General features: G+C 45.3%; 1 protein-coding gene across 4 annotated transcripts in view; it reads right to left on the bottom strand.

Moving 5' to 3' along the window:
* Nucleotides 1-25,854, bottom strand: part of LOC310685768 (catenin alpha-2) — a 408,841-nt gene that overhangs the window by 26,188 nt on the left and 356,799 nt on the right. For all 4 annotated transcript variants that reach the window (XM_083458664.1, XM_083458666.1, XM_083458665.1 and 1 more), the window contains 4 exons: nt 23,779-23,892; nt 15,550-15,731; nt 12,890-12,995; nt 5,871-6,005 (listed from right to left, as the gene is read on the bottom strand). In XM_083458664.1, the coding sequence (XP_083314790.1) occupies nt 5,871-6,005; nt 12,890-12,995; nt 15,550-15,731; nt 23,779-23,892 (537 nt within the window). The remainder of the gene's footprint in view (nt 1-5,870; nt 6,006-12,889; nt 12,996-15,549; nt 15,732-23,778; nt 23,893-25,854) is intronic.

Raw genomic sequence — 25,854 nt, 5'->3', positions numbered from 1 at the left:
ACTATATACAGTATGATCACATCTTACACAGATGTCAGTTCCAAGGGTTCCACATATACTCAAAAGCATGTGTACTCAAACCCCTGGAACCATCCTCCCACAAGCATCCCAGGGTTTCTGCAGCTGGCACAGGGAGGTTGCCTTGTTCCCAAGCTCTCTGCCTTACTTTCAGTTAACATGCAGGATTTCAACCATGAGCCTTCAATTGTGTGTGGTAGAAATCATGCAAGATATGATCGTACTCTGTATACGATCTATAGCAGTTCCTAATGCAATTGCACAAAGGTCTAAAGGGGCTTTCAAAGGATGTGTGATTCAGTGTGTTTAGAAACTGGCACCATAACCAGAAACCCTGTTTAGTCAGAGTTCCTGTTTGCTATCTAACATGCATTCAGTTGAACATTTTTTATTTTGAGAGTGGTGCACAAGTTTCACAAAAAAACTGAATTTCTGGAATGTCATGGACAGAGGTTGGCAACCTAAAGCCCATGGGCCAAAAGCAGCCCATGGGGGTCATTTAACCGGCCCATGAGCCACCCCCAAATGAAGCCGCCAGCTTGATGAGTCCCCACACACTGTGCTAAACCAGTGCATCGTAGTGCAAGGACTCACTTCCGCGGCACCGGAAACAGCGTCTTCACAGACACAGGTGCCAGAAATCGGCGCAATCCGGCGCACGGAGGGATGTCTGCTGGAGTGAACCAGCCAAGGCAAGGTAAACCTTGCTGACCCCTGGTCATGGATGTTGAGGTTGGGTTTTGCATGTGCACATCTGCCAGCATCCTTGTTTTAACCCTTCATGAGTTCAGATACCAGAACACAGGTATAGCCTAAAAGCAAAATAATTGTCTTGCTGGAACAAAGTTCATCCAGTCCAGTATCCCATGTCTCAAAGTGTCTCAAAGATGCCTCTGGAAGCTCACAATCCAGGTATCAATGTGACCTGGCCCTTTCCTTTGTCCCCAACATTTTGTAATCAGGCTTCCACTCCTCCTCCTCCTCCTACTCGCTGGAGCAAGGTCAACTTTTAGAGACCCAAACTGTTTCCCACAAGTATTTCATTAACAGCTTGTCATCGCAAACCACCCAAAAAGTTGATTCCCCCTCCCATCGCAAAGAAGGTTGCAAGTTTGCTCAATTAATCAGAACTTACAAAACAATGGTGGTTGACAGGCACTCTCTTAGAACAAGCAGAGGAGAAAATCTCTTTTAAAGTTGATGTCTGCTGCTGTGTACGTGTGCATCATTGAAAAACAACAGAAGTTTACTCCCCCCACCCCTTCAGAACTATTGCATTATTGCTATGAAAACAGACACAAATTTAGCTATCCAATTAATTAGGAAAAACAAAATTAATATACTGAGATTTCCTATGTTGAGTGACATCATTAGCAATTCTAGACCTAATACATCCGCTCATCTGCAGCTCTTTCTCAAATGTTCATTTTGTTATAAAAATGAAAGCACCAAGGGGATGTTCGAGCGAACCATTTACATGAAGTCTGGGTGCATATGCCTGAATGCCTTTGTAATATTGAAGGTGCTTACATTCCAGGATATGGGTACATATATAGTAAGCTATACATATTAGTCTAATGTGCAGTTTCTACCTTTGAATATGTGGAGCTTGGAGGCAAGGCATGATTTCAATAGCGCCTTTCCATGCATTTGTTTGTACCCAACCAAATGTATGAAAAGGGCTCCAATTGCGGGGGACGACTCCATTTAAGCTCTCATTTATTATTATAACGATTTCCCGATAACAATATTAAGTTATGTTTCATTTCTATTATTTGTTGCTTAATGAAAATTCCTGGAGAGGTCATATTCCCATCTCACTCGTACTGGATCCTTAACGAAGATCCTAAAGGATAAAGAAAACGCTAGGGGGGGGGAACTGACCTTGCACAAACCATGTTAAGTATTTCTACAGTTCTCTGGCCTCAAGGGCACAGCAAACACCAAGCAAACCAGATCTCAGCATGAACACCATCTGACAACAATACATGCATATTCGTCTTCTTCTAGGTAACTGTTTTTCCAACCCGAGACCATAAGGGACTGGGTCACACATGTCAAAACATAAAATGGGTTTTTTCAACCATCATTTGAGAGGTGTCATGAGCACTGTACTGTATGCAGATTCCAGAGCAATTTTTTGTTTCCATGTTATGCAAATAAAATGCAGTTTATTTGCAATTGGCTATCCAAGAGAGAATGAAGAACAAGATGGAAGCAGGAAGCAGGAAGTGGGTAAGGAGACTACAGATGAAGTGAAGCTGGAATCCAGATCTCTGGATAGTCTTTTAGCATACAGTACCCAGCACTTTGAAGCATCTGCCAGAAAGGTATCGTGCTCATGTTTTTCAAACATAAATGGAGATAAGTACATAATGATACCTCCCACCTAAAAAAAAGGGACAAAAAAGCAGGCAAATCTTCCTGTGCAAATTTCACAGTGGAAAGATCAAGTGAAGTCAATACCAGTGATCTCTGGGTTTGGCGTTTGGCTTCCAACACAAATTGTTAAATGGCAATGCCAAAGGCAAACTATTCACAAGGATAATGGTGCTAGCATTGCCAAGGATTATGGCTGAATGGAAGAGAGAGAAAGAGAAAATAAAATATATAAAGACAGTGGTGATGAAAGTTCAGAAGCAACAGATGCTAAAGACTACCAAACTGGGAATGGAGAAGTCAAGCAGTTTGGCTGCTTTGGTTTCACAGCATGTGATGGTATGCCAACAACAACGAACGCAAAGGCTACTATCTGAGCTGCGGCCCAACGCCAGCTTCCGCCGGAGATAACGAGAGCGAAGAAGACAGAAACGAAAAAAAGCACAACAGCCAAGCTGATGCACGTGCTGAGTTGGGAGCCTGGTAAGAGGCGGGTGGAAGTGATAATAATTAATGAGGATGGGAAGCAGATCCTGTTATGCCAGCGGGTAGAAAGGAGGAAGATCTAAGCCTGTTGCAATGAGAGAGATAGAAAGGAGGAAGGGAGGGGGGTGTTCCCACAGCTGTTAAGAACATCAAGACTTAAAAAAATATTACAACACGCTGCATGTGTATCAAGAGACAGCGCCAATTTGGAGGAGAGGAAGAGAAGCAGGACATTTCCAGTAGCCCCTGCTGCGGGAGTTTTCGCCACAATTACTCTGGCAGGGGTGGGGGCACCCAGCAAAAATAAAGAAACAAAACAATAAAATCCTTACTCTGCCTTTGCAAACCCAACACGTAGTGCTTACTAGCAAAATATATCTTGTTTCATACGTGTGAGTGCATACACACATTTGAACAGAGGGCTTCTATATTGCAGGGAGTTGGCTGTTCTGGGCACTCTGTGCAATAGCATTGCAAACATTTCAGGGGGCCTGCAGGGGCTAAATGTGATCCCTGCCCCCTCGTGATCCCAGTAGCTAATGAGTCCCTGTCTTCTTACAGCTCTGTAATGGATTCATCTTTGTTGACTAAGCTGGGGAGAGGATTTCTGTTATGGGGAAAGGCTGGCATTAATACACAAAAGCCCTAAACAGCTGCGGTCCAGAATATCTAAAGGACCACCTAAGTTCTTATATCTCAGCTCGATCCTTGAGACCATCTAGAGGGCTGCTTCTAGTTTTCCCGGCATCACGGAGGCCTTGGGCATTTGGTATCATGGCTCCTATGCTGTGGAACACTCTTCCAGAAGTGATGGGGCAGACATCCTCACTTTTGACTTTCCAGGCATCTCTTGAAGACCTATTTATGTAGACAGGCCTATGCAAAGGTTGGGGGTTTTGATCAGCCAGCCATTTTCAGCATCTTTGTTTTTATTGTATATGCTGCTGCATGCTATTGTGTGATATCGTATGCATTGGCAGTATATAAGTACTTTAACAAATAAATTAAATATACGAATCAAGCACATATTAGTGCTTTGTCCTAACATGACTGGCCCTGCCTATATGGCTGAATTGGTTAAACGTTATTCTGGTCACATGGGAACTTTATTTTATTTTATTTTATTTAAAGAAAAGGGGTTTCTACACACTTTTCAGGTCACCCAAAGGATTAAAAGTTTGTGGCTTTCCTTGGAGGGGAGAGGGTTTGTCTTGCCAAGAAACTCTTGTATGAAGCTACACAGGCGTCCCAAAAGAGTTATCTTTTGTGAATGTTCTAAAGCTGGTTTTTAAAGTTAAAAGCATATTTTGTATGGGTGGCTTTTATTTGCTCAGCCCAGTTATGCACTGGGGCCCGAGTGAGTGCAAACCTATGACCCACCCTCTCCCTACTTTAACAATATATTTGCCCTTGACACAGAGCAGAACAGAGGAGGGAAATTACTATGGCTCACAAAAGGAATTGGATTTCCAAGGAGCCAATATAAAAAAGATCCAATTAATTATAATATTCATGGCTTGGCAAGGGCTTCCTAAATTACGTTTCTTCTGGAAAGGTGGCTAATTTTTAACAGGTGAAGTAGAAGGGAGGGGATCAAGCAGTTTTGCTAGGCATCATAGAGCAGGGGTTGGCAGTTGTCTCGTCTTCAAGCTCCTTTGGCCTCCAGAACAGTGTACATGCCCATTGCTTATGCGCCTCGGTTGCTCACTCCTGTACACTGAGCACAGGTCAATGATGAGTAACTGTGGAGCATTAAATGACTCACAAGGCCTTTGCTGAAGTTCAGACTGGCATGCATAGGGTTAAAGTGTGCCCCCCTGTGCCCCCCATCTCAGATTATCTAAGGGTGCATAACAAGAACAGGACTCTCCCTCTCTTGGGCCACCTGCCTTTGCCAAATACAAAAAGGAGGGGGGCGTTATTGATAGCAGATCAAAGCTATAAAGTCTTGAATAACAATGGTTATCATTTGGGGACAACTAATTCCAGCACTGGGAGAGCTGAGAAACAAAACTTGCTCCATCAGCTTTGCTGCAACAGGCCAGCTCCACCAACACCACCCTTGCCTCGGCTGTCATCTGGGGGCAGAAATTTCATCAGGCTGCCTCAGTGGGAGAGATGGGATGCAGGGTTCATTGCATATTCTGAGCTGAAGGGTACTTCCTGCCTCTGAACTATGCCGGCTGGTCAATATAGGATCAATTATCTAGAAATTGGCGCCTGAGTTTTATTTTCCTCTTCCTTCCTTTTCCCTTGTGTGTTGTCTTTTCATTCATTTATTAGAATGTCAGCCTGCGGGCGGGGAGCATCTAGCTTTGATTTCATGCAAGCTGCTCCGGGAGCCTTTTTGGCTGAAGAGCAGGGTACAAATGATCTAAATAAATCAAATAACTAAATAAAAGGGTGATAACGTTTTTTTAAAAATAAAAAGAATAGCAAGAAACTTGCATATGATCAGCTGACGTACAGTGGTGCCTCGCAAGACGAAATTAATCCGTTCCGCGAGCCTCTTCGTCTAGCGGTTTTTTCGTCTTGCGAAGCAACCCTATTAGCGGCTTAGCGGATTAGCGCTATTAGCGGTTTAGCGGCTATTAAAGGCTTAGCGGCTATTAAAGGCTTAGCGGATTAGCGGCTAAAAGGCTATTAGCGGCTATTAAAGGCTTAGCGGATTAGCGGCTAAAAGGCTATTAGCGGCTTAGCGGCTTAGAAAAAGGGGGGGAGCGGAAAAAAATTGGAACACTTGCAAGACGTTTTTGTCTTGCAAAGCAAGCCCATAGGGAAAATCGTCTTGCGAAGCAGCTCAAAATTGGAAAACCCTTTCGTCTAGCGGGTTTTCCGTCTTGCGAGGCATTCGTCTTGCGGGGCACCACTGTATTTTGCTTCTTCAAAGCATGCCCCACCCCAAAACTGGGGAGGTGACAGGGGAAGGGTTGGAAATTCACTTGCAAGCAGGTCATGCCAGTGACAAGATTCAGAAACCGTCTTACCCCCGAGACGATCAGTTCTCCTCCCAGGTTCTGAACTTCCGCCTTCACCTTGCTACAGATATTAAGCTGGTGACAGTACAGGGCGATGCGTTGCAGGTACGCTAAGAGATCTTGCTTACAGGCTGAATCGGGACACTGTAGATAAAGAAAAGAGATAAACAGCATGTATTTGATTGGCTTTGGTTTATACGCCTAATATACAGGGAAGAATGGGCAGGTTTGCCAACACCATATTAGAGACATTTGTTTTGCTTAACCCCTTGGCTACATATTTAACAAGGGATGGTTCTCTCGCATAGCTCAAGGCAGTGATTTAAAGTGCAAAGGGACCCACAACCAGCAGAGGGAAGGGAAGGAAACACCCCCCAAACTGTTTGTCAGTTACCTGGTGAGCTGTAAAGTAGAGTAATTTCTGTAGCCTTTTCCTGAGGACATGGCTCCATTTGCACTGAACATAAGGTTTTACTGATGCATAATGCACATTTTTTTTTAAATGGTGCAGTAAGGACTACGTTGAAAAGAGGTGCTTTCGGGCCCGCAAACCTTTCATGAGGACAGAAGCAAAGCCATTTTGTCACATCACAACTGGCAACGGGTCATTTTGCTCCAACGGCAGAATGCCACCTGTGGTGCTGTTTGTGATATAACGTACAAATCGAAACCGGACCGGGCACAACTAAAGTTGGTCAAACCAAGCCAGTGCTGGGAAGGTTTTAAAATCGGTTCAAAAACTTGAGACAATTTATGTGACAGCTCCAGAAGGGAGATGCAGGCCGGAGACTGTTTCATAGCAATAGAAGATATGGCAGCTGCAACAGTAAGAACAACATGCACTTATCTGGGTCCCAGCAAATTTTCTATAAATTAGTGAAATGATACCTTTCTATGTCTCGCTTCCAATGGTGGGGTATGGGGAGGGGGGTTATGTTCCGAATTGCAAGAGCAACCTAAGAACATGTCCATGAAGAAGGTAAGTTTGGGACCTGAGCTGACAGCCATAGTGTACCACAGGACAAATGACACTTATCCAAGTGGGAATTAACCATTACACAGGCTTAGAACAAACAAACCAAACCAAACCAAACCAAACCAAACCAAACCAAACCAAACCAAACCAAAACAAAACAAAACAAAACAAAACAAAACAAAACAAAACAAAACAAAACAAACAATTTATTACAGGAGAGTAATATGCAGATGATTACAAGAACTGAAATACTGATTAAACACCCAAAATTCAAATTGGACTGGCCAAGTAGAGAGGCAAGAGGGACAACAGGATATTAGCACCCATGTGGAGAAAGGAGTTCTTGTTATATTTACTTATTCCCCACCTTCTCCCTTGGCAGGGACTCAAGGCAGCTTACAGGTAAAATAGGAACAGCTAAAAATATGGGGTCATTAAAAACAGGGACGTAGGAAGGAGGCAGTGCGCCCCGGGTGCCCTCACTGAGGGGGGTGACATTCGGCACGCCGCACGCCTGTGACTCCCAAGCCTACCTCGAGTCGCTGGGGTAAGGTGGGGACCTGTGCTGCTTTGCATTCCCCCCTTCCCCCTTCATTTTGACAGCTTGGGGGAGGCTTGGGAGTCACGGGTGGGCGGCTCGCTCCACCCCCTGCTGCAAGGTGCGCATGCCACTCTGGGCATCCGAGCGGCTATCCTGCACCTGGGAGGGCATCCTCCACGCCATGCCCCCCTTGGGAGCGCGTGCGCCCTGGGCAGTGCAGGCATATGCTCCACTGCTGATTTTAAAACATTTTTAAAGTAATATAGTCATACCTCAGGATGAATACGCTTCAGGTTGAGCGTTTTTGGGTTGCGCTCCGTGGTAACCCAGAAGTAACAGAATGTGTTACTTCCGGGTTTTGCCGCTCGCGCATGCACAGACGCTCAAAATGACGTAACACGCATGCGCGGAAGCAGCGAAATGCGACCCACGCATGCACAGATGCGCAGTCGCGTATTACGTTCACTTCAGGATGCGAACGGGGCTCCGGAATGGATCCCGTTCGCATCCAGAGGTACCACTGTAGAATTAAACCTATATATAAATATAAAAGATCTATTAGAAACATAGGGACACGGGTGGCGCTGTGGGTAAAACCTCAGCGCTAGGACTTGCCGATTGCATGGTCGGCGATTCGAATCCCCGCGGCGGGGTGAGCTCCCGTCGTTCGGTCCCAGCTCCTGCCCACCTAGCAGTTCGAAAGCACCCTTAAGTGCAAGTAGATAAATAGGTACCGCTTTATAGCGAGAAGGTAAACGGCGTTTCCGTGTGCTGCTCTGGTGCCGGTTCACTAGAGCAGCTTCCTCACACTGGCCACGTGACCCGGAAGTGTCTGCGGACAGCGCTGGCTCCCGGCCTCTAGAGTGAGATGAGCGCACAACCCTAGAGTCTGTCAAGACTGGCCTGTATGGGCAGGGCTACCTTTACTTTTTTATTAGAAACATACAGATACAGTGGTACCTTGGGTTAAGTACTTAGTTCGTTCCGGAGGTCCGTTCTTAACCTGAAACTGTTCTTAACCTGAAGCACCACTTTAGCTAATGGGGCCTCCTGCTGCCGGAGCACAATTTATGTTCTCATACTGAAGCAAAGTTCTTAACCTGAGGTACTATTTCTGGGTTAGCGGAGTCTGTAACCTGAAGCGTATGTAACCTGAAGTGTATGTAACCCGAGGTACCACTGTAATTACACCAGCCCTTTCATCAACAGCAGTCAGTTCTCCAAAGGTTGTTGGAATAAGAAGGTCTTCACCTGCCAGCAGAAGGACAACAAGGAGGGAGCCAGCCGAGGGAGGGAGTAATAGAGTCTGGGAGCAGCCACCGAGAAGGCCCCCTCCCACATCCCCACCAAACTTGTGCACCAGCTGTGCCCATTGTCTGATTTGGCTACAGATGTAGTCTGGAAGAGGGGTGTGGCCCGAGGAGCAACCCGAGGGCAGGATAGAGAGACTTGGGCTGCATTTGGCCCCTGGGCCTCAGGTTGCCTAATCCTTACGCAGGAGAGGATTTGGTCCTGCCATCCATCACTGGTTCTGTCAACTGTGGCGTGAAAGGCCACAGCTCTTCAGGGCTTTGGTCAGCGGGGTTTCACCTGGAGCTGCCAGGGATTGAACCTGAGGTTTGCTGCATGCAAAGCAGATGCGCTGCCACTGAGCTTTTCCCATAGATGTGCAGCACTGAAGCATCAGGAAAGTCCTGGGGAGCTGAACTGCAATCTGGAACTTGGCAAGGCGGAGGAGGAAGCAGGTCTCCCATCAAGATAAAGACTTGGCAGGAAAAGAGAATATAGAGGGGCAATCTAACAGCAGCGGCACTGTTTTATTTTTCCATCTCCCAAATGAATAAATAAAAAACAATGCTGTGAAAATTCTCTGGGGTAATGAAACCTAATCTCTTATGAATTCCGTATATGATAATGCCATGAAACATTTCTCTCATTGTGTGCGTACGCCGTGATTTAGCTGGACGCAACCCTCTCTCTTTTTCGCACACACACTTAACGTAACTTTCAAGTGTGAATCCCAAAGAGAGCCTTTTCCCACTTAGTAACAATTTAACACACTCATATTTATTCCACTCTGGAGGCCCTTGTATCTGAAAGAAACTTTAAAACAAACTCTCTGGAGAGCTGAGAAAGGGTTTCAACAGAAGCACATTGCGGCAAATTAAAACTTACGATATCTCAATCTCTCTCCCTCTTTAGAACAGTAATTAAAAATGCAACAGTCCATAAAAAGTTTACATTGCACAGAGGTCTCAAAACTTCCATAAAACGTCTACATATCTCAGACTCTAAAGAAGGACAAGCAACCCTGGGTGGTTTTAAATAGGAGTTATGCTTCCAATAGTCTTTTCTGCTGCCCCTGTTCCTGCCCAATAGCTGCTCTAATTTCTTTGTAAATCACTCACAATTAGGAATGGGAGAGTTCAGAGGTCTAGATGGCCATCTGTCAGGGATTCTTTACCTGTTATTCCTGCACTGTAGGGGGTTGGACTAGATGATCCTTTGGGTCCCTTCCAACTCTATAATTCCATGATTCAATATAATTAGGTCAGTTTCTCTGAGCTTTCTCAGAGAACTCTTGGGGAAGGGAAATGGGTTCATCTAGCAGGCTAAATTCTTATCTCCCTCAGCCCCTGCAGACCAAGCCGCCTGGGTGGGTGGGAGGGACTGCCCACCTGTCTATCACCTGACATCACAGTGACATCAGACAACCCATTTTTGCATAGCACTTTGTAAAAGTGCTGATCAGCTGATGAGTGGAACCATGCAAGCCCCAGCTATCAAGTTTTTACTTTATGTTGGGGCAACAAGGAGAAGTCTCTGTAAGTCTTGCCTGGAGATTCCCTATATTCTAAAACTTACAATTGCAATTGCAGATCAGGAGGCAGAGGCATCATCTTGGAGGACTGGTCTGATTGTAGCAAGAAGCTCTGGATGGTGATAGATGCCCTATAGGAGCATCCTGGCATTGATGATGAGACCTCCACTGCTGTTGCAAGCTCTCCCAGCTCACTTACTTCACAATAGTAGTGCAGAGTGCTGGCACTAGGGTGAGCCCAGATTTGGGCCCCAAATATCTTGCCAGGCCCTCCTGATGGTTCCATCAATCTGGAAAATATGGTGGCTGCAGCTTCTGAGGGGACCTTCTCAGTGATGGCCCCAGGGATGTGGAAGTCACTCCCCCCAGAGTTGCATCTGGCAGCATTTCTTGACCGCTTCCATTAGTTGCTAAAGATGTATCTCTTTACCCTGTTCTTTGAAAATCAAGGAAGTGATTTTGGTGTCCTCCTTGTATTCTGACTTTGGGGTAATGGGTGGGGATATTTTTTTACCATTATAATTGCCTTTTCATATGCTGTGACCCTGAGACATTTTGGTGAAGGGTTGTTAAGAAATTAATAAATGTGCCTATTCAAAATCCATTACTTGGATGTCAGAAATTCTGGTAAATCCCATTTTTTTGGCATATTGGCCACCACACACAAATTTTTAAAGTACACCAACTTCTACAATACAGTTTGATCATTAAGGGGTTCTAAGGTTTTGGTGGTGGGAAATTCACGTTATATATAATTTGGTCTTTTTAAAAAAACCCAGAGTTGTTTTTAAGTAGTTAACCTGTCTTTTTAATACTTCCCCATTCTTGGTTAATCATCACCACCATCATCTGCAGCAGCAGTCAGGTTCAAACTTTGGGAATGGTTTGAGTTCAGCACTTAATGGCTTGGCATTTTCAGAAATGGGTGACAGTCTCTTGCAGCAGGAGTGTGAGAAACTGGCATTACCTAGCACACAGACTGGGTCGTCTCACATTATTTTAAGTCAGTGGTTCTCAACCTGTGGGTCCCCAGATGTTGTTGGACTATAACTCCCATCATCCCTGAGCTCTTGCCTTGCTCGCTAGGGCTGATGGGAGTTGTAGTTCAACAACATCTGGGGACCCACAGGTTGAGAAAGGCTGTTTTAAGTCATTCTGGAAGTAAGCAAACAAAATGCCTTTCTGTGCGCACAGAGGAGATCTGTGATTGACTCTGAGAAAACAAAGAAGGGTTGTCCCCATATGAGAAAGACTAACTGCAAAATATTTATTTGCCCCAACCAATTACAAGAGCCGCTCTTCATCAAGGCCAAGATCTATACACATCATGTGTATATAGAACACAGTACATTGCACAACACAACAAATTGTAATTACATAACGCTCTGTTGTTCGCTGTTGAATAGTATTCTATGGACTTTGACCACCCCATAAAAGGCTGTCCTTGAAACACGCAGAGCACTTTCCTTCTGAGTACATGAGGGACTCTTCTTCTGAGGCTCTTATTGGCACAGTTGTTCTCCCCAGGTGAAGGCTCTTTATGAAAGTGTGCTTAAGTGGTCAGATGTAAATTGAAGTAGCTTCTTCCAGACAACCAGGCTATATATTTTTTTATTAAAAGAAACCCCCATCTCTCAAAACATGGTTAAAAATAAATATAAAACATTGCCATGGCTACGGAAATGGGAGAAGGAGACATGGAAAGAGCTGATGGGAGGAGCCCTGAATAAAGCAGCCCATTATATACATCAGCCTTTCCCAATGTGATGCCCTCCAGATATTCCTGTTCGCATGGCCAGTTTCCAGGAGAATGGGGATTGCAAGGACCAGGAACGTCTGGAGGGCAGCAGGGTTGAAGAATGCCAGTCAATAGGCATTTTGGGGATGGGGAACCTGTAGCCTGCCAGATGTTTCTGGACTGCAACTCTCACGAGTCTTAGCCAACAGCAGCAATGGCCAGGGATGATGGGTGTTGGACCACAGCATCTGGAAGGTATAAGCAGGAGGAAGTAGCTCTGTGTGAAGCTTAACACATTTGTCACAACTCCAGATGCATACAATGAAGGCAAGGCAAAATGTTTGGTGGGGTTTGGCTCTGCTGATCATAAGAACGTTAAACAAGAGCTTGGCTGGATCAGGCCAGTTGTCCATCTAGTCCAGCATTCTGTTCTCACAGTGACCAACCAGATGACTTTCGGAAATCCTCAAGCAGCTGCTTAGTTTCATTATTATCATTATTACAATCCAGTCTTCACAGTGATTCCTGTCCTGCCTGCCCAACAGGTAAGGCAGAAGGTCGGAGAAGAGAAAATCACAGAGAGCCTGGATAGCTCAGTTGGTTAGAGCGAGGTGCTGATAATGCCAAGGTTGCAGGTTTGAACCCCGTATGGGACAGCTGCATTGGACTAGATGATCCTCAGGGCCCCTTCCAACTCTACCATTCTACGATTCTTTGATTCTATGATACCCCAATACAATCCTTTGGTCATGCCGACACCAGGGGCACACTAGCATGAGCATCATGGTAACAGTCTACTAAGGAGCCTGCAGGATCAGGTCAGTGGTCCATCTAGTCCAGCATCCTGTTCTCACAGTTGCCAACCAGATGCCTGCAGCACCTGAGCATGAGAGCTCTCCTCATGTATTTTCAAAAACTTATTTGTAAGAGGATTTGTTCCCATTGAAATTACCTGATCAGCCACAGCACGGGCCAATTTGTCCATTCTTGAGCCAGCTTCTGCAATCTTCTTGGCAGCATTAATGACATCAGATGTATTCTTTAATGGTCCCTTACCCCTGGAAAATACAAGGTAATTACAGTGCCATCTAATTAAATTATGGAAATAAATAGAGTTAATATCCTGGATAAGAGGTTTTAAAAAAAACCTTCAAAAAGGGGGGGGGGAAGAGAGCTGTGGTATGAACGTCTTCCCAATTTAGTACGACATCACCTTTCAACTACTTATTATAGCATAGCTTGATTAGGAAAAGAAGCAGGGAAAAAACAGAGGAAAAGCCTTCTGGATTCCCTCATATGCTCCAAAATGCTTTGGCAGCACTTTTCTTTGATTTCGCCTCTAAGCTCATGAACTATGTTTAATAGCATGTGCATTTTTAAGTGCTCATTAAGACAGGGTCCCTGGTGGAATGCAAAGCTTCTTCATGAGAGAGGGGGGGAAATAGAACCCCTCTGTTATTCCCCGAGCTATGCTTAATGCAAACTCAAAATGCAGAAATGGGGCATGCGGGTTTCCGTGGGGTGGGAAGCAACATTTGCAGCAAGCATGAATGACCCACTAATGCATATATTTAAGATTAAGCAGTGGGGGAAAAGCAGCTTTGTTTCTAGAGTCACTTTTTTTTTGCAGTTCTTCCTTCTACTTCACAACAACTGGAACTGCTTCATAGCAACTAGAGGTCAGAGAACAACCCCACCGCCTTGGGGCTCGTTGAATTCTTCATCACAGTAATGAGTGCAAAAATCCAGGTGTTCCTGAAGTGTCAGGACATTGGTAGGAAAAATCAGCCTCCTTAAGACACACGCCAGAAAGACAGAAAAGCTCTCCTTTCATGCACAAGCTGCGCCTTGCCCCATGCAGCTCCACGCATTTGGGGAAAGGGTGGCCTAGCTCAATAGGCTTTGAATACAGGCAGGGGAGCACTAGCTCATGGATAGGCAAACTAAGGCCTGGGGGCCGGATCCGGCCCAATCGCCTTTTCAATCCGGCCCACGGATGGTCCGGGAATCAGCGTGTTTTTACATGAGTAGAATGTGTCCTTGTATTTAAAATGCATCTCTGGGTTATTTATGGGGCATAAGAATTCGTTCATCCCCCCCCCCCATATAGTATGCCCCCCCAAGGTCTGAGGGACAGTGGACCGGCCCCCTGCCGAAAAAGTTTGCTGACTCCTGGCTAGCTGCTCTGGCACATGGAGGAGTGGGGACGAGGCGAGCCACACATGTGGGTGGGGCAATCCATGCACGGGGGTGCTGTGGCGATCCACCCAGCGGGCACTGCCTGAGGGCACTGCGGCAAGCTGCTCACGGAGTCCGCCTGGTGGATGCAAGCACCACACTGCCATTTGGGGCAGCGCAGGGCCCTGAGCCATCGCGTCACTCCCAGGAGAGATGTGTGGCTCAGGCGTGCTGCAGGCCAGGCCCCGCGATAAGTGTCACCTCCCACAGTGTGCCATTTTGTCACCCCCTCAGGGATGGCACCCGGGGCGGACTGCACACCCTTTCTACGCTCCTGAATACAGGAGGCTCCAGGTTCGATCTTCCATCTAGGGCTGGGAATGTCCCCCTGCATGAAACCTTGGAGAGCTGCTGCCCATCGCAGTTGACAACGCTGAACTAGATGGACCAAATGGTCTGATTCAGTAGAAGACAATCTCCTCTGTGCTGCCTTTGCCTGGGCATTTTCTATTTGAAGCATTCAAGGCATCACAAGGTGTTCTGGGTGGTAGACTCTCTAAGGTGACAAATCTCTGTATGGGCTGTACTACTTCAAGCAAAAGCTGAGGTCCCACATGACTGAACACTCACACATGCAAATAATATTCCCTGAACAATGAACAACTAGTTTTAAAGGGAGAAGGCAAGGATATATTGTTTCTCCGTGACAAGAAAGGCCTTGCTGAATCAGAAGAAAAGCCTATCTAATTAAGCTTCCTGTTTTCACAGTGATGGTTTCTGTGTGGATGGGGTTTTAATTTTTTTTGTTTCAAAGAAGTACAGTGGTACCTCAGTTTACGAACTTAATCCATCTGGAAGTCCGTTCTTAAACCAAAACCATTCTTAAACCAAGGCGCGCTTTCCCTAATGAGGCCTCCCGTCGCCGGTGCCCTTCCACCGTTCGGATTCCGTTCTTAGACTGAGGTAAAGTCCTCAAACCGGGACACTATTTCTAGTTTTGCAGAGTTTATAAACCAAATCGTTCTTAAACAGGACTGTTCTTAAACCAAGGTACCACTGTATTCAAATGAGGGAAATCCCTCATTTGAAATCAGTGGAGGACTTGGGTTTTTGTTCAGTGCCAAAATTGAGTGCCCATCCCACCACATGTTCTCCATTTTAAGCCTTTGTTGCAGTGCCTCCTGCGGCACCAGCTTGGCTAGAAATGGGGTGCAGGTGAACCAATCCTGCTCCCCTAAACTCCTCGTCAATTACCCACATAGGAAGCTGCCTTATACAGAGTCAGATCATTGGTCCATCTAATCCATTGTTGTCTACACTGACCAACAGCAGCTCTTCAGGCTTTCAGGCCAGGAGACTTTCCCAGCTGTCGGGGATTGAACCTGATGCCTTCTGCAGACAAGGAGGACATCATCTTTGAGTCATCATACATACCTAGTGAAGTCTGTCATCTCCATCATGATCATACACATCTGCTTGGCCAGCACAATGATATCGTTGCCGCTGTCGTCCCACTTGGCCACTTCGGCATCCAGTTTGCTCTTTTCTTGGTGGAATATCTCTACTTGCTCTGCTATTTTAGCCTTCTCCTCCTGGGGAAGCTGGGCCATGATAGCCTGGATTGAAACAAAAACAGAACAATTAAAAGAAGAAGAACAGCTGAAGTCGTCGTAAGAATAAATGCTTCCAGTCACTTGCACATAACTGGAGGAACCAGTTCATAAGAGCTCGATTTTGTAAATTCCATAGGACTGGCTGGGATAGTCTGCTTCTGCAATTCGTATTATTTCCGGGAGTAAATCAATGGTTTCAGACACCCTACAAGTTGTGCGTTTCACCTTCTGGGCTTAACACATTGGCTCCAGAAACCTCAGCAGAGTAGTAAATATGGTTGGCTCCAAAATTGCCAGATGTTGTTTCATACTGAGATAAACAGACAGTTTGTTAACATGTGTCTGTGCAGAAGTTGCTTGTCAGGTGAGGTCACTGTGCTAACTTCCTGGATAACCACTGCTTAGTGAAGGGGACGATACGGCAGAGCCAATCCAGTGCTCTTACCAACCTCCCCACGGCCTCCTCCCTTCTCTGTAAGCAGCATAAACCCAGCTCCTTTTAAGTATATAAATCTTTCTGCTGTTTTCATATTTGGTGTGCCAACCCTTGACTATAATAATAATAACAACAACAAAAACAATAACAACAACAATTTATTATTTATACCCCGCCCATCTGGCTGGGTTTCCCCAGCCACTCTGTGCGGCTTCCAACAAAGTATTAAAATACAGTGGTCTGTTAAACATTAAAAGCTTCCCTAAACAGGGCTGCCTTCAGATGTCTTCTAAAAGTCTAGTAGTTGTTCTTGTCTTTGACATCTGGTGGGAGGGCGTTCCACAGGGCAGGTGCCACTACTGAGAAGGCCCTCTGCCTGTAACTTGGCTTCTCGCAGTGAGGGATCCGCCAGAAGGCCCTCGGCGCTGGACCTAAGTGTCTGGGCAGAACAATGGGGGTGGAGACGCTCCTTCAGGTATACAGGACCGAGGCCGTTTAGGGCTTTAAGAGTCAGCACAAACAGTTTGACTTGTTTTCCAACCCTCTAGAGAAGCCCCAAGGGAAGCCCCGGAGGAGGATGGCTCAGAGCCAGGGGAGTGGTGGTGGGGCACTGAGGACAGGTCAGAAGAAGAGAGGAGGAATGATTAGAAGCTGAAGAGGCAACAGGCTTTGGCAAGCAGCTTGGGACCAGTTTACCTATGAGATCGTCTTACTCTGCATGTTCCCATTCAACTGCTTTGATCAGCAGAACTGGCACTGCGACAGGTCCACTTAATACCTGTTCCACATTTGTAAGAACTCGGTCATTTAGTGTAGTAGTGTCTACCCTTTGAAACGCCTTTTGAAATCAAGCAAGTGCCTTCACTGTACAGCGGTACCTTGGTTTACGAACTTAATCCGTTCCAGAAGTTTGTTCTTAAACCAAAGTGTTCTTAAACCAAGGCATGGTTTCCAATAGCAGAGGGGGAACTCAATTTCCAAATGGAACACACTCAATAGGAAGCGAAACATGTTCTGCATCCAAGGCAAAGGTCAGTGGTTCGAATCCCCGCGACAGGGTGAGCTCCCGTCAACCTAGCAGTCTGAAAGCATGAAGTGCAAGTAGATAAATAGGTACTGCTCTGGCGGGAAGGTAAATGGCGTTTCGCCAGAAGCGGCTTAGTCATGCTGGCCACATGACCCGGAAGTTGTACGCCAGCTACCTCGGCAAGCAAAGCGAGATGAGCGCCGCAACCCCAGCATTGGTCACGACTGGACCTAACGGTCAGGGGTCCCTTTACCTAAAAACATTCCTGTTTAGACAAGCCTACCCAGATGCTTAGAAACCTGAGGTGATTTTAATCTGTATTTTAACATTTGTATGCATTTTGTCTTCTTCTTGATTATACTTTTTATCATTTGTAAACAGCTTTAAGGGTTTTTTATTTTTTAAAAAACAATCAAGTGGTGTATAATTTTTATGAAACGAATAAATAAATATACCGCCTCTGGGATGATGCTGGTTCTGGACTGGTGGATTCTAGCTTACTCCAACTTCCCAAAGAAACCAGCAACTAAGTTGCAACACAGAACAGGAGAATTATAATAATTGCTTTTGAAGATCAAATAGGCACTTTCAGCAATGATTTCCAGGCTGAGATACTGTTTGGCTCCAGGGGTTCTACCAAGTTGCGTTGCACATTTAATGGGGTGTGACATATATTTAAGTGTCATTACAGTTTTTCTTGTTTATGTCACTTCCAATCAGCTGTAGTCTCCCTCTACGTATTCTTAAAGTGCTCTTGGCTTTTAAAAAATTCATAATTGACCTTTTCCGAAACCAGGATTAAAAAAGGTTATCTAGAAGCAGGAGATAAAAAAAAAATATGGAGAAAATTGGCAAGTTAATCAAATTAGAATTCAATGCCTGAGTTTTAATTAGGCCTTATCAATGTAACTCAGCAGTCTGAAATGTTAGTGTGCAAAAGCTTCTACCATTAAAAGAAAAAACGGTAAAGAAATTGAGCTCACACTCTGTATCTGAAAGGGAAAAAAACGAGCTTCTGTTATGTGTGTGATGCTGTTCCGTACTGCAAGATGATAAATACGTGGATGTGTATACATGTACATACTTTCAGAACCCCTTCTGTTACTGATATGTGGCGATGTTCCCAACTTAGCTGACACACTAACCTTGACACCCCTGTGCCTTTTTTTAAAGTGCTTTTTCCTTAGAAGGAAAAAGAAAAGTGCTTTTTTCTGTAGGAGCTGCAGCAAGGCATGCATATTCTGTTTTATATATTTTTAATCAAAGATAAAACACTGAGCTATTAAAAGGCTAACAGCTTCTGTGGAGTGGTATTATAGCCACAAGTAGCCTCCAGCTTTACACAGCCAAGGACACTTTTGCATGCGCTCTACAACAGCTCAGCACAAACATGAAGGTATTAGTTTGGGGTGAAGAGTCCTGCAACTTGGGAGTCTCCCATTTCATTTCATTTCTTTTTATTTTTTAAAACAAATAAATAAGAAAAAGAACATGAGGCTTGGAAGGAAGTTTTGATAGTTTAGGGTTTTCTTTGTCTTCCCCCTTGAATAGTAAAAGTAGATTATTGAAAATGAAGAAATACTTAAATAAACCTATTGCACAACTTATCAGCATATTTGATAATAAAAGTTAATACTCATATATGTATATATATTGTCAGGGAACTGCCATCGGCTCAGAGGCAAGAGGTGGAAGGGCAGTTGTGTTGCAGGGAGCCTCCGAAGATCGTGCGAAGATCGTGCGAAGCAGCACTTCCTCCAGCGAGGAGGGAAGCCAGTGGGAAAGGGATGCAGGGATCAGAAGATGTTAGAGAGAACCACAACACCGAGCCTGAGCAAAGCGGAGGGGAGGCAAGTCCTCCTTTGCCAACACCCTCTCTGTTTGCGCACAGTCGGTTTGCGCACAGAGAGGGGAGGAGGAGAATGGGGTCAAAAGACTGGTATGCTGGGGAAGGTTTAAGGACCGCCCACTCCCAGATTCTGCTAGCGACTGAGCAGACGTGGACTTGAGATGCTCTGCACTGTAAATGGTTTGGTACAGATAATAAAGCCTGGAAAAGACAGGTGGGAGTCTTGCCTGTTTGCTCTCAAGCAACCATGCCGCCACATAACATATATATTCCCTTTAACTTGGGTTGTTTACAGAGACTACTCAAAAACTGCAACTGAGTTAAAATTGCAACAATTTTCCTTTAAATATCTCTTAAGAGATTCCCAATTTGAAATGAACTCCTGCTTGTGCCTATCTTTGATCTTTTCCGAAAGATTGTCTAATTCAGCATATTCCACCATCTTCAGTAACCATTCTGATCTAGTGGAATTTTGGGGGGAAAGGACAGGAAGTCAAAGTTTATGTACAAAATTTATTGTTAGAAGACTTGTATCCTGTAATTGGATTTTTGTTTTGATGAGTGGTATTTACAGATAACAGTAATGATACATTCTTGCTGTGTAGATGCAATTATGGAAAATAAAGCATGGGGGGGGGGGGAGAGAAAATGAAGAAATACTGCCTAACATGTAGTTTTATCAAAATCTAGCTTTTTGGCACAGAAGTTGAGTCTGTTTGCAGCAGCACCTGCATAGCATTGTGAAGGCAGCATTATTGGCAGTTACTTGGAGGTCATGGTTAGCAATTCTATTAACACGGAATATGTTATCTGATGCAATTACTTTGCTAATGGCAAATGGGACTGGGATTATGAACAAACTCTATATATGGGATGCTGCAAAAGCCTTTGTGTCAATTTCTGATGCTCTCACAGAGAAATGTAACCGTCATTTCAATACTTTCTGTCATACTCTACTGTAACCCAAAAAAGAGAGCTCAAACTGAGAGAACTCTGTAAATAGGATCAGGCTTGATTCTCAATGGTTGGGATGCCTAGGGTGATGAGAGTCAGAAGACAGGCTTAGCCCCTCCATCCTATAGGTGTCAAGGACAAAGAATTAACTACAAATAGTTCAATATCCACTTTGTGCACCAGCTGAATGCTGCCATCCATTTTCCAACGCACATATGCCGGAAAGGGAGTTTCTGCAATGTAAATTTTTCAATGGCACAAATATTGCAAGAGCCCTTACACTGGCTCTGGCATTCATAATTCAGTTCCCCATCTGTAACATTGGACCGATAGTAGGACTGTTGAGGATTCCTGAGATTGTGCTGCCCACCAGAGATTAGACCCAGGGTGAAATAGAGACATTTAAAATAAATAAATAAGATGAATTAGGATTCTCCTCCCATCATTTCAGTACTAGACTCTGGAGGGAGAAGAGCGGGGGAGAAACAATCACGTCTGGACCATCTTTTTAGCCATTCATGTTTCTACTGGCTTTGGACAATACTAGGCCCCCTTATGGGCAACCCTTTTCTTTTAGCAGTTGTTGGGTGCTACGGCAATGCAAAATGCACTGGCATATTCAGGAGTGTCTAAGCCAGTCTTCACTGATCTGGAATGGATGCGGGTGGCGCTCTGGTTTAAACCACTGAGACTTGGGCTTGCCGATCGGAAGGTCGGTGGTTCGAACCCCTGTGACGGGGTGAGCTCCTGTTGCTCGGTCCCTGCTCCTGCCAACCTAGCAGTTTGAAAGCACGTCAAAGTGCAAGTAGATAAATAGTTACCGCTTCGGCGGGAAGGTAAATGGTGTTTCTGTGCGCTGTTCTGGTTTTGCCGTAAGTGGCTTAGTCATGCTGGCCACATGACCCAGAAAAACTGTCTGCAGACAAATGTCAGCTCCCTCGGCCAGTAAAGTGAGATGAGACCACAACCCCAGAGTCGTTTGTGACTGGACTTAACTGTCAGGGGTCCTTTGCCTTTACCTTTAAGGCAGTCTTCACTGATCTGGAATGCTCCAGATGTTTTGGACTACAACTCCTATTAGCCCCAGCCAAGACAGCTGATAGGAGCTGTAGTCCAAAACATCTGGAATGCCCTAGGTTGGCAAAGGCTAGCCTAAGGCCATACAGACCAGGGCCTGATCCACAGAGATTAGACCCATCAGCCCAGCTGAAAGTCTTGGGTGCTGTAGCACACATTTTGATTATTGCTTGGTGCATCGAGGGCAGTCCTTTAGAACACATTGGTTTCACAGCGCTGGGGTTGCATACACACCACCCATTTGAAGCACATTTAAAGCATGTGACTTCCCCCAAAGAATCCTGGGAGCTGAAGTTGTTAAGGGTGCTGGGAACTGCAGCTCTGTGGGAAGTCAGTTGCAGCTCCCAGCATCCTTTGTGGAAGAAGCATACAGTGGTGCCTCGCAAGACGAAAAGAATTCGTTCCGCGAGTCTTTTCGTCTTCTGATGTTTTTCGTCTTGCGAAGCACGGTCCGTCGCAACTACGCCTCTTCAAGAGGCTTTTTAAAAAAAGTGCAAGACGTTTTCATCTTGCGAAGCAAGCCGATAGGGAAATTCGTCTAGCGAAGCAACGCAAAACCGAAAAACCCTTTCGTCTAGCGAGTTTTTCATCTTGCGAGGTATTCGTCTTGCGGGGCACCACTGTACTTTAAATGTTGTGTGTGTGTACGCAGCCTTAGTGACCAACCAAAAATCAAAATCTGGAGCCAGATTCTGCTTTTTGAGAAATCTTCAGCGATTCAAATAATCAGCAAGTGGTTTTTTTGGTTGGCAAGCAAGGGGATTAGCACAACATACACAATCAAGTATCTTGCCTGGCATTAACCCTTCGTCTTGATATTATATCTCTCCTAATTTTCTCTTCTGGAAGCAGTAAGCAGAAAGAACGATGGAAAAACTCATCAACAGAGCTGCATTTTCATACTTCTGGATAGCGTCTGGCTCTGGATTCTGGCCTAGAATAACACAGTTTCTTATCTCAGCTGTTGCAGGCTACTTAGCAAAAGGTAAACCATTAATCCAAGAGTGGAAATACCCCGAGGGTTCAACGAGCCTCACTTTTCAAGCATCTCCGTCTGCCGGGGTCACTTGTCAACTTAATCGGCAGTCTCCTTGCATAAGTTAAGGTCACCTGGGACAGCATCTTCGCTTTATCATGAAACAATTACCCTGGTAGAATTGCCCTGATTCAGTAACGAGCGTCTTCCGCTGCAATTAGATTTGCAGAGACGACTCAGCAACGTGCAACAGTTCTCCAAGACAAATTAACAGACCGGAAACCATGACTAATCGACAACTTTGTGGAGTGTGGCACACACTGTGTGTCCTCAGTGGTTTAAATTTTTTTCATTCAGTGAAGGGCAGAATCAGGGCATCTCATTTCAACTGTTGATCTTCTACCTCTAGGTAAGAAAAACCACACATATTTCACTGTGTAGGACATGTGCACATGTGTCAGGATGCTGTCAGCGACTCCTGGTTGGTTGCCCAGGAAAGTATAAAGACAAGTAAAAGTTTCTTACAGGCCTTTTTCATTTCAGACTTTACAGAGAGAAGCCATAGAACCCACCCTCTTGGATAATGGTGTTGTCCTGAGTGAAACTCCACACCCACCCACACAGCGATTTCTCCTACTTCCTCATTCATCATCACCATCACCTCCTCTATGGGTGCTGCTACATGCCCTCTGTCTTTCAGCTCTTTGCTCTCCTACTTTCAAGGCCCGTCAGATTCTGGGAGATGGAGGGTCTGGAATACTTTCTAGTGACAACATGTCAGCCAGCTGCTGCTCTGACTCTGCCTGCTCCTCCTCTCCCTAATTTCCCAACTTCCCCCCTCTGAGCTGTGACCTCTCACAAACCATTGTTGTAAATCTATCCTGTCTTCCTCTTCCTCCTCCCTGGAAGGGTCAGGATGGGGAGGTGGTCTCCACCATTCCTCCTCCTCAGCCCAGCCTCTGGCATCCCCCCCTTCCAAAGTCATCCGCCTCTGACATGTGTGCAAGTGTTGGAGGCAGTATGCCCTGGGGATCATGACTGGGGAGAGAGATATTGTGCTTTCTTCCTGTTTGTGGGCTTCCCTACAGGCATCTGATTGGCTGCTGTGAGAACAGGACTAGATGGAGGTTTTGACTCACTCGGGTAGGAGGGTTTTTCTTCTGATCTTATATATGCAACATGCAATGGGAACCTGTGATCAACTGCAACCTTCCAGCAGTATAAAGGATGTGAAGTAGTGACACACTATCACTGTAAAGCTCTCCCCCTACCACACCCCATTTGCCCCTGAAAACAAATAAAACATTGAAATGTGCCAAATATAGCCCAAGAAGCCCAAATCTAGGATGGTCACGATAGAGAGCAAACATATGACAGCTCTGTGACTTTTTTCTCCATGAGATCTAGAATCTAGCTCTAAGGCTATAGGGAATCTTGGCCCTCTGAACAGTTGCACTTCATTCAGTGCTGGAAGCGAGATTCCTTCGTTCCTGGTGTAAACCTTCATCATGGGGGAAGCAAGCATTGCATAAGCTCTGTGAAACTTTTCTTTTCCAGTAAACTGCTCGAATCAACTGAACGCCTGTGTCATAAATAATTTCAGAGGCTAGGGGACCCAAACTGATACTCCGCTGTCTGCAGTCACGTTCAGACTTTTCAGCTTGCAAGAGAGCACACGTTCCCTGAGGAATCTGAAGCTGTGTTAATGTGTTGCACAGATTTTACACTCACCCTTGCACTCTGACCGGCGATAAGCTGATCGTCTTCAGTCTGAACACTCGTCCGGCTGCGAACATCGTAATCTTCCTGCTCAAAGTCAGAATCATCCTCTAGCTCTTCGGGAGTCTGGATTTAAAAATAGAGCAAGAAAGAGACGAGAAGAGGTGGTAGGCTTACAAAGGATACCAACAAACCCCAACCAACGAAAACGCTATTTCATCAACTACCTGCCCAAAGAACACTGTCCCCCCCCCTATTTTAAATTAACTTGTCTGCAAAGGCAGGCAGAACCCCAAATTGAATTGTCAAAGAAAGAAAGAAAGAAAGAAAGAAAGAAAGAAAGAAAGAAAGAAAGAAAGAAAGAAAGAAAGAAAATGAAGCTGTTCCAACCCTGTTCTTTTACAACTGGCATTCCTCATCACCTTGCTGTGATTTTCTTTTAACGAGGTGAACATACATTTTGCAGACTAACACCCACTGGTCCTGTGTCCCATCGTCCCGCTGCACCGAACACGATATTTCAAAATAATTGGTTTTGGAAAAGGAAGACCCAATAATATTATCACACCAAACTGATTGCAAAAATCTTTCAAGAGATTAGGGAGGCACCTTGAGCTAGGAACTTGAAAAGAAAAGAGAAATTTAAACTGGACACATTCTGAAGTGTAATTTGTTCATTTATTTTACTAGGCAGATCAAGAGCTGTTTGACAGTGGAACGGACTCCCCCCGGGAGATTGTGGACTTCACTGGAGGTTTTTAAGCAGAGGTTGAACTAGATGTCCCTTCCAACTCTGCAATTCTATTATTCTATGGTGATGCAAGGGACTTTGCAGCAGGAGGTGGCAGACAAGATGTGCAACATCCCCAGGTCAGTACAGGTGAAGGAAATGGGAATCCTCCTTGGATTATTTATTTATTTATTCATTCTTTCCTTGCCCTTCTGGTTGGGTTTCACCAGCCACTCTGGGCAGCTTCCAACAAAAGATTTAAAATACATTAAAACACCAGTCATTAAAAACTTCCCTGACCGCCTTCAGACGTCTTCTAAAAGTCAGATAGTTGTTTATTTCCTTGACCTCTGATGGGAGGGCGTTCCACAGGGTGGGCACCACTACCGAGAAGGCCCTCTGCTTGGTTCCCTGTAACTTCGCTTCTCACAGGGAGGGAACCGGCAGAAGACCCTTGGAACTGGACCTCAGTGTCCAGGTTGAATGATGTCAAGTTGATGTTCTTGTCAAGTTTTCCCTCCTACACACACCCTAGAACATTTTTAGGGTTTCAGGGCTGCAGATGCTCTCTGCCTTAAAAAGGGCCCTGGCAACATGGAATAAAGCAATGGCATTTCTTTCATGGTACCTGTTGCGGTGTGTGTGTGTGCTGTGTCAAAGGCATGTCAAGCCACAGAATATCAGGGCCAAAAATAAAAGCCAGGAAGCTCTCTCGATTGCTAAGATAGCTTTATGCTGTTTTCAAAGTGCACGAGAAGACAAACACCCCTTTCCCCCAATGCAAGACTGTGCTCTGCTATTCTTGCCGTTCTCCCTTTAACTCCCACGTGAAATCAGCAGGAGTTCTGCACACATAAGAAGAAAACAGTCAAGGTAACCTTATCCTAGCAAGAAGTGGAGAGGAGAGTCATTCTCTCTTATCTGAAACATACTCATTGATCCCTCTCCCTATGGAGGCAGGCTGCGCCCCTGTACCTGAGGGGGTTCAACAGTGACTGCTGGAGACCAAAGGCCTGCATGATTCAAACAAATAGTGAACCCCTGACACTGCTGCAATGCTCCTGCACTTTTCCATGGTTGTCTTCTGCAGGCAGGACAGCCGGGGAGAAGCCTCTGTTTGTCAGCCCTGTTGCAACCAAACAACAATTAACAATGACAGACACCCTCCCTCAGGCCTCTGCCAGGTCACAAATTCATAGGATTCCGTCTTGTTGGAAATTCATGGGATGAACTTGTGTTGTGTAGTGACTAAGGGACTAAGGGACCTCCACAGCCAGCAAGATTGAATTTTCTGCCCACCAGCTGGTGAGAGAAGGATCCAGCCCTGCTGGGGTCTGCTTCCCCAGCATGTTCAGCAT

The sequence above is a fragment of the Podarcis liolepis genome (assembly GCF_965112155.1).
Source record: "Podarcis liolepis genome assembly, chromosome: 9".
Taxonomy (NCBI): Eukaryota; Metazoa; Chordata; class Lepidosauria; order Squamata; family Lacertidae; genus Podarcis; species Podarcis liolepis.
The sequence above is the reverse complement of the archived record's forward strand: the minus strand, read 5'-3'. Positions and strand labels throughout refer to the sequence as shown.